The sequence below is a fragment of the Pteropus vampyrus genome, unplaced genomic scaffold (genome assembly GCF_000151845.1).
Source record: "Pteropus vampyrus isolate Shadow unplaced genomic scaffold, Pvam_2.0 Scaffold63, whole genome shotgun sequence".
NCBI classification, from domain to species: Eukaryota; Metazoa; Chordata; class Mammalia; order Chiroptera; family Pteropodidae; genus Pteropus; species Pteropus vampyrus.
In genome coordinates this window covers 1,717,571-1,727,226 of record NW_011888844.1, presented here as the reverse complement: position 1 = coordinate 1,727,226, position 9,656 = coordinate 1,717,571, and the positions used below count along the sequence as shown (strand labels likewise).

Below are 9,656 nucleotides of genomic sequence, written 5' to 3'. Positions count from 1 at the left end.
TTATTTCTTTCTCTGGCCTGTTTTAATCACAAATTGATGTCATATCTTGTAAAACACTTTTTCTATATATGTTGATCTGATCATATAATTTAGTTTTTATTTTGTTTCTGTGGTATATCGCATTAATTGATTTGTGTATATTAAGTCATCCTTGTGCTAATGGGGTGAAACCCACTTGATCAGGGTATATAATTATTTTAATGTGCTGTTGTATTCGATTTGTTAGTATTTTGTGTAGAATTTTTGCATCTGTATTCATAAAAGATATTGGTCTATAATTTTATTTTTGTGTGTTATTTTTACCAGGTTTTGGTATCAGGGTAATGTTGGCTTCATTAAATGAGTCAGAAAATATTGTGTTTTTTTTTCATTATTTTTTGAAAAAGTTTGAGAATAACAGGTTTTAAATCATCTTCACTAGTGAAACCATCTGGTCATGGACTTTTGTTTTGGGGAGGTTTTTGATGATTGTTTCAATTTTCATACTGTTGATTGATCTATTTAGGTTTTCCAGTTTTTGTGATTTTAGTTTAGGAAAGTTATATATTTAAGAACTTGTCCATTTCTTCCAGCTTATTGAGTTTGGTGGCATATAATCGTTCGTAATATTCTTGTACAATATTCTGTATTTCTGTTTTATCTGTTGTAACCTCTCCTCTTTCATTTCAGATTCTGTTTGTGTTTTTTCTCTATTTTCTTTAGTGAGTCTAGCCAGGGGCTTGTCAATTTTATTGGTCTTTTCAAAAAAACACCTTTGTTACACTCATTTTTTTATCTTGTCTTTTCATTTTAATTTTATTTGATTCTGCTCTAAGTTTTATTATTTCATTCCTTCTCCTGACTCTGGGATTTATTTGTTCTGCTATCTATAGCTATCATCTATCTATCATCTAACTATCTATCATGTATCTATCTATCTATCATCTATCATCCGTCTTTACTTCCACACCCCTTTCCTGCTCTCTGATAACAATGTGACAAGCATAATTATGGAAATATGTAAAATGATCGATAAATGTGCATTATTCCAGGAACACTTGCAGTTTATCATTAAATAAAATAATAATCTAAAGGAAAAATGAATAATGGTAAATGATTACATTGAGAACTCTGTATATAGATGTGAGAGGTAGAAATTACTATCTACATAAAGCTCCTATTTCTTTTAATGGTGTGATAGATTCGTTTCCCTCCTTCTCTTTTGTTTACTTTTTCTTAATAATAAATAAAAGAAATTTAACAAAATATCATAGGGGCATCCAAAGGAAGATCACTAAAGTTTAACCTGAACTCAGAAATGGCTTCTAACATGAAGCTTCAGAACATGAGGTAAAATGCTTCAGAATTTTGGTTAAGGTACTTAATAAATCAAGCACACACTTCTATAAAATACCTCTATAAATTACATACAAAAAGTTATCTCCCGGTACTCAGAAGACTTGTTTTTATTTATTACAGTTCCACAGAAGTAGAGATGCTCATTCGACAGTAGCTAGTGTTTACTGTGGTAAGGCCATCCTGTGAAACCAAGTGCTCAGTTGTTCTTTAAAGAAACTTTTGAATCCACTTTGCTTCAGGCTGAGGAATAAGTAAAAAGTAAAATGTCATTCATCTTTAATTATAGAAAGTTTCTGGTGTATTAAGAGCCACATCAAAACACAGAATGCCATAGGTGGAAAAAAACTTGGATATAATTTTTACTATTTCTTATTAAAAATTCAAGTCCATGGATCCTACCCCAGATGTATCAAGTTAAAGCCTGAGATGAAGTTAGCAATGTGCATGTTAAACAACTTTCTAAAAACAGACTCATAGACACAGAGAACAAACTGATAGTTGCCAGATGGGTGGGAAGCTGAGGGGGTTGGGTAAAAAATGTGAAGGGATTGAGAAGTACAAATTAGTAGTTGTTACAAAATAGTCATGGGGATGTAAAGTGCAGCATAGAGAGTATAGTCAATAATATTACAATAACTATATGTAGTGCCAGGTGGATACTAGACTTATTGGGGGATCGCTGCATAAATTATATAAATGTCTAGCAACTATGCTATTCACCAGATATTAATAAAAATGATATTGAATGCCAACTGTAATTGAAAAAATTAAAAAAATAAAATTATTTTTAAAAGTGAGATGTCTACTTAAGCTTCTTGTTACAACCAGATTTTGGAGGAAGAATGGAAGAAAAGATCCTCTGGAGGGCATAAATAGAAACTTTAAATAAACTTTACAGAATATTTATCACCAAAGAGACTGAGTTAACCTCAGATTTTTGTAAACCAGACGAGATCCAGTTACTTCTGGCAAATTAACTTTTTGCTGATCATCAATAAGAATGATGATTCATAAAGAAGTTTAGTTCAGATATGAATTAAATAATTTATTTATTATTTTGCATATCTGAACCCTGGTATATAATAGTTCCAAGCTACTATGTCTGGATTTTGATTGAGTTTTTACAATATTCAGCAACTTCCTAGGAAATGTCTTTATATCTCACTTAAATCTGCCTCTGTAGAAGTTTTAGTCAATTTTCATGTTTGTTTTTTCTTGTTTAGAACAGTAACCATTTTTGTAATATGACTCTTTTTACTAATAAATTTAAATGTTTTCTTAAATCATAAGCCAGTTCTCTCTACTCCAGTCTAAATATTATTCTTAACTTTTGACATTTGTTTTGCAACTCTTTTGAGTCACTTTGAAGTATTCTTTATCTTTCTTACCTGCAAGCCCCAAACTTGTCAATATTCCAGTAAGAGAGACTATTCTTTAGAGAGAATATAAATTTAAATATTTAAAATATATTTCATTTTAATACAATTGTCACTAAAATAAAACAGAAGTAACATACCAAAGGAGCATATCTTGGCTTTGGAGGTGGAGGAGGCATCTTGCACCGACAGAGACGTTTGACCTTAGATGATATTAAAGGCTCACAAGGAGGTAGTGCTGGTCTTTCTCTTGATGGAGGAATTCTACCTATGTGTCCTTTTGTCTCTTTTTCTTTGAATGTGGTCTTTTTGAATGACATTTTAAATTGGCTTTTTTGTTCCAGTGTTTTCTTTGAATCTGTAGATGTGTCATCTGATTCATCAACTCTCTTTTTAGCCCCAAATTTATATATTGACTCTTCAGATTCAGCATCTGAACTTTTCAACATTCCAGGCTTCCTTGGATCTTTCTTGGAAGACTCATCAGACTCAGCACTAGTAGACTCTATGTCCTTTACATCATGCTTCTTGACATCTTTCTTAGAATCTCTTTTAGCTTTCTCTGAATCTTTCTTACCCTTCTTCGACTCCCAATCAGATTCAGTTTCACTAGACTCTTCAGACTTCATTGCAGACTTCTTTTTGTCATCTTTCTTTAAATTTCTTTTATCCTTCTTTTCATTTTTTTCACCCTTTTTTGGATTCCATTCAGATTCAGAATCAGCATCGGTCGACATTGCATCTTTCTTGGCATCCTTTTTCTTGTCATCTTTCTGTGAACCTTTCTTATCCTTCTTTGAATCTTTCTTACCCTTTTTTGACTCCAATTCAGACTCGGATTCAGCATCAGTAGACTCTGCATCCTTCTTTATATCCCTTTTCTTGTCATTTTTCTTTGAATCTTTCTTACCTCTCTTTAAATCTTTCTTTGCATCCTTTGAGTCTACAGATTCTGCATCAGTAGACTCTGCGTCTTTCTTTGCATCCTTTTTCTTATCATTTTTCTTTGACTCTTTCTTAGCCTTCTTTGAATCTTTCTTTGCATCCTTTGAGTCTACAGATCCTTCATCAGTAGACTCTGTGTCTTTCTTTGAATCCTTCTTCCTGCTGTCTTTCTTTGTAGTTTTCTTATCTTTCTTCGCATCTTTTGAATCTAAAGATTCAGCATCAGAGCTTTTATTTGCTTCCTTCTTCGAAGCCTTCTTTGAATTATTCTGTGAGCAATTCTTTAACCACATACCAAATTCCATGGATTCAGCACCTGACTCCTCTAGATACATCATTACATCCACATTTGAAGTGTTTTTTGAGCAAGTCTGTGATTTGACATCAGAATTGTTCTTTGAGCTCTTAGAATCCTTCTTTGTACGTATGGAATCAATATCTATCTCCTTGGAATCTTTTGAATCTCTCTTATTTTTTTTTGGATGCTTCATTAAGAATACCTTAGAATCTTTGGATTCTGAGTTTGTTTCTGATTTGTACTTTGACTTCATAGATAGTTCATTTTCATGTGATGATTTTGATGGAAATTTATATTCTTTATTTTGTCTTTTAGGTTTTTTATCATATACTGTTTTCTTGGATTCTGGAGTTGTTTTATATGGACCTGTATTTTTCTTGGAATCTTTCTTAAAAGTTGTTTTTTTTTGGTCGTCTTTGGAATTTTTATATTCTGTCTTTTTAAGATGAGTTTTAGGAGTATAAGGATGTCTAAATGGAGCCTGTCTCCTGACAGTTAAGTAAATAGATGGTCTTTGGAAAATTTTTCTTAAAGAGCTCTGTATCCATATATGAGCTGGCTTCTGAACTTCCTCTAATTTTCTTTCAGCAGATCTCTGAAAATATTAGTTATAAGGATAATAAGCATTTTTGAATGAGTTATACCTTTACATATCGATATATAAAAATAATCCAGCTTCTTATTAACCACACATCTTTTTCAATGTCCTATGTGTGTTTGTGTGTGTTACTTTAGGAAAAACCTTAGTATTTCCTCAATGATTCATATTGGGATTGAAATAGACCCGCAATTATCCATATTTCAGGGCTGGTACTCACAGTTGATAGTGGGTTTCTTTTGGGCCCCAATATGGGAAAAATCTTTTGGAATATTGTGTGCACCCTTCACCCTCAAGTTAGTTCAGAAATAAGCTGAATTGGCATGACAATTCTTGTGATAGCTGTAGGCTTCAGGCCTAGCCTGATTCCTACTCCTACTTTTAAGGTCTTTGATCAGACTGAGAGCTTGAGTGCCCTATTGTGAAGTACTGCCAAAAACAAGAACATAAAGTGAAATAAATGTTTGGTCCACATTAATTTGTGTAGCACTAGTGTAATTTTAAACTCCCACCCAAACATTTGTTAAATCTGGTTGTCATAGTGTCCACTAGATTAATTTTATTATATTTATTTATTTATTCATTATATTCCTTTAACTATTCAGTAAAATGCCACTAGTCAATGAAATGGTCACATGGAATTAAAAGAGGACGATTAAGAGAAGCATGTACTTGAATTGCTACAAATGTAATAGATGATGCTTGAATAAATGCATTGACTATAACTGTGTTTTTGGAGATGCTTTTAAAACATATTTTGATATCACTATGGGTGACCTCTGTGTATTAGTTTTTCTTTTCGCTACTTGATAATTCCACTTTATAAAGGTGGTGAAAAACTTGAATCTCCTAGTATCTAGTATCTCAAGTATAAGATTAAAGAAAATGAAGAGGCTCTGAAATCTCATCAAGATCAGCTTCTGTTCTAAGTCAAACCATATGATTTCACTCATATGTTGGATATAAAGCTGAAAAGAAGAAATGGACAAGACAAACAAAAACTCATAGACATAGACAACAGTTTAGTGGTTACCAGAGACAAAGGAGGGAGAAGGAAGTAGATAAGGGCAAAGGAGGTCGAATATATGGTGATGAAAGGAGATTTAACTTTATGTGGTGAACGCACAATGCAATATACAGATGACGTATTATTGAATTGTACACTTGAAACCTATATAATTTTATTAACCATTGTCACCCCAATAAATTTAATTCTAAAAAATTTAAATGTTTTTGTAGCTGCCAAACATTTCCTGAAAGAACCCAGAAGTTGCAGCATTAGGTTCTTTAGCTTGCCTAGCCTATTAAAACTGTATAATGCCTTTGAAATGGAGAACCACATATAAATAAAAATTTAATCCAAAACAGGTGGAGGCAATCTGTTGTATGGAGAATTATAGGTAGTATAATTTAAATTATATGTATCTATTTATGTGTGTATATTGAATAATCTTATATTTTGTTTAAAAATGACCTTTTCAATACTTACAGGAACTGCGATTTGTAATTCTGAAGATCTTGTCTTTTTTTGACCTGGCTGGTGTGGTTCGGGAAATGTCAAAGTGAAGTATTCTTGATTCCATAATTTCATGCTTGACTCACTGACTAAAATGAGAGAGGATAATAAACAATTTGTAATTAGTAGCTAGAGTTTCATAAGCACTAAAATGCTCTTGACTAAAAAATATATTGTTTAAATTAAACTTATTTATAACTCAAAATATAGCTTTTCACCTTGGAGTTTATAGTTTATTTGCATATAAATTAAGGATTTCAATAAGATTTTCCCACAAAAGCTTATCTTCCCATTTAGTACTAAATTATGTTTTAAAAATATTTGTAATTTTTCCTATGTTAAACAAAATTTTACAAGTAGTTATTTAAAATGTAATAGTTAAAATAATACAATCAATGACAGGAATGGAAAATAGAGAAAGATTCTTTTTCTTTTCAAAAATTTCCATCATCTCTTCTGTCTTGGTTTCTTTCCTTTATGTCCTTCTGGTTACATTTAAGACAATGACTCTTTGTATAGTCCCCATAATAGCTAGCATAATGCTGAGCATAAATTAATTAATAAAAGTCTCAATCGATTAAATCTAATGTTTATTTAAGTTCTCTGACATCAATGACATGTCAAGCCACATAAATTTGGGATACAGACCAAAATACTGCATTCAGTTCTGTGAACCCTATTTTAAAAAGGACACATACATACACTTGAGGACATCCAGAATACAGTAATTGGGAGGACCACATGATCTGGAAGCTATGTCAAAAGAGGAAATGGTGAGGTAACTCAGGATAGTTCTGTTGAAGATGAGGAGACTAAAGAAAGATGTGATCACCGTATTTAAATATTTAAAGAGATGTCATATGGAAGAATAGTGGTAGTAGCAATAAAGAAGAGCTATAGTGGTAGTAGCAATAAAGAAGAGCTGAAACTGCTAACACATATAGTTTACTATGTGCCAGACAGTGTTTTAAGCACTTTATACGTATCGACTCATTTAATCCTCAAACAAAACATTGAATTAGATAATTTATAATTGCCTTCATTTTACACATGTAGAAAAATAAATCACTGAGAGAGGTTAAATTAATTGTTCCAAATCATAGAGTAAGTAGAAGAATCAAAATTCAAACACAGATAGTTTGGCTCCAGAGTCTATTCTCTTAACCACAAAGTTAGAGACTTCTTTTATGTGTTTCCCGAGGGAAGGACTATAATCAATGGGTAAATGTTGTAGTTGTGTAGGCGGATTTAAGCTCGACACATTAAAGAGAACTTTTCATAAGTTTTATCTGCATAACAAATGGACCATCCACTTTCATCTTTCTGACTGTATTTTTCTTTCCTACTTTAGGTTTTGTTATTGTGGATTTTAAATACAAAGTTATCTTATGCAATTAAGGCTGCCTTTTATAATAAGAGCCAATTAAATATTTCTTTTTAAAATAATGAGTACAAACTTAGATCAAGGCCAGAAATATTTAAAACACATACATACAAACATACACATACATACACATACATGACTCTCTTAATTTTATTCTCCTAATTTTAACAAAAATTCAAGTCATTTTATGCTTTGTCACATTTAATAAAAGATACTAGACATTTGTCTTTAAATTTATTTTCAAATATAATTTAAACAATATTTAACACCAAAAACAAAATTCTTACTTGGTATGGAATTATCATATTTTCTGATATTAACTTCTTGTCTGTTCAAAAAAAAAAAAAAAGAAAAAAGAAAATGCTTTAATTGAATTTGCACTATGATAAAAAATAATAATAACAGGGGTCCAGCTAACAGATTAACTAGTGGTCACATCCTCTCTATTATCTCCACCAACAGCAGGTAAAGTGTTAGCTCTATTTTACAGATGAGAAGGCTGAGACCACAAAAGTGTGACATCTTGTTCATGTTCAGACCGAAAACTTGTAAAGGAGCTAAGATGGTTTCTGATCAAGATGGCAGAATAGGTAAACTCTGTGCTTGCCTCCTCTCATGACCACCTAAAAATTACAGCTAAACTACAAAACAAACAAACAAACAAACAAAAACACCATCATTGAGAATCGCCTGAAGTCTAGCGGAACAGAAGTCCTATAAATAAAAAGTATATAGAAGAAGCCACATGGAGACTGGTAGGAGGGGCAGAGATGCAGAACCTGATTCCAGACCCCTGTGTGGTGGATAAAAATTGGGAGTGATATCTCAGCTGTGGAGTCCCCAGCACCACAACAGGTTCCCCAGTCCAGGGTTCCAGTGCCAGAAAAAGAAATCTCTACAACTTATGGCTGTGAAAACCCACAGAGATTGTGGCTGCATGAGAGAGAGGGCTGTTGAAATTTCAGGCATTTCTTTGATAGGGCCCATGCATAACCTTACTAGCTGATAGATTCACTCACTCTGAGACCCAGCATAGGGGCAGTGGCTTAAAAGGCACAATGTGAAACTGAATTGTCTGGCTTCAGGGCTGGGGGGCAGGTTTCTCTCAGACAGAAGTGTTGACAGAAGCCATTGTTTCCTCATTGATCCCTCCCCACACTCAGCATTCAGACACAGGTGGGCAACATATCCGAGTCTCCATCAACCTGGCTAACACCGTTCACGCTGCCCTGGTGATTCCCTCAGACCCTGCCCAACCCAACTTGCGCACCTACCCAAGCCTCTTCTAGTAGATTTTCCATACAAATGGTCTGTGTCTTGGCTCATGCTGCAAACTTTCCTAAAATCTCTCAAAGGTTCACAAACCCCAAATAAGCAGCATTTGTCCTCAGTGTGCCCCATACCTCTTGCTAAGCAGCCGCAAAATTGGCACGAGAGGCAGCCAACCTCAATTTGCAGCTTAGACTCCCACAGGCACCTCTAAGCCTAGCACAAGTAGCAATCATCTGCAGATGACTTTGTAGCTCAGACAAAAAGGCCCCAGGCATGGCACAAGCAGCAGCTGACCTTGGCAGAGCCACTCCCAAGAGGACACAGAGCCAACACAGCTGGTGACCAGCTTCAGAACAAACCAGAACACCACTTAACAACCTCCACAAACAAAACACCCAAAGGGCAGACTCAGCAGGCAACGAAGCCCAGCTAAAGTGAATCTTGCTCCATAGGGTCAGCCCATACACAACAGCTTCTCTGTACTCACCAGCCAGTCCTCATGAACATTAAGCCTGAGTGTAAATCCATCTCATTGACATGCCAACAGCGAGAGAGTCTCAATTACAACACGAGGACACACACAACCCATACAAGGGAAACACCTGGAGCACCTGGCTCAGGTGACTAGGAAGACTATACCATTGAACCCCACAAGACACCTACTATATAAAGTCACTCTACTAAGACCAGGAGACATAGAAACAAACATAGGGAGATAACTAAAATAAGGAGACAAAGAAACATGCTAAAAATGAAAGAACCAAACAAAGTTCCAGAAAAATAATTAAGTAAAATGGAGACAATCTACCAGATGCAGAGTTCAAAAGACTGGTTATAAAGATGCTCAATGAAATTAGGGGAAGAATACATGAACTCAGTGAGCATTTTAACAAAGAGATAGAAAACATAAAAATGAAGATAAAAAAAAA

At 33.9% G+C, this 9,656-nt stretch overlaps 1 protein-coding gene across 1 annotated transcript in view; it reads right to left on the bottom strand.

Moving 5' to 3' along the window:
- Positions 1–1,022: 1,022 nt before the first annotated feature.
- CYLC1 (cylicin 1) overlaps positions 1,023–9,656 on the bottom strand; it is a 56,903-nt gene continuing 48,269 nt past the window's right edge. The window contains exons 2-5 of the mRNA XM_011361167.1: positions 7,743–7,783; positions 6,045–6,160; positions 2,855–4,552; positions 1,023–1,067 (exon numbers count right to left, since the gene is read on the bottom strand). Of these exons, the coding sequence (XP_011359469.1) occupies positions 1,023–1,067; positions 2,855–4,552; positions 6,045–6,160; positions 7,743–7,783 (1,900 nt within the window). The remainder of the gene's footprint in view (positions 1,068–2,854; positions 4,553–6,044; positions 6,161–7,742; positions 7,784–9,656) is intronic.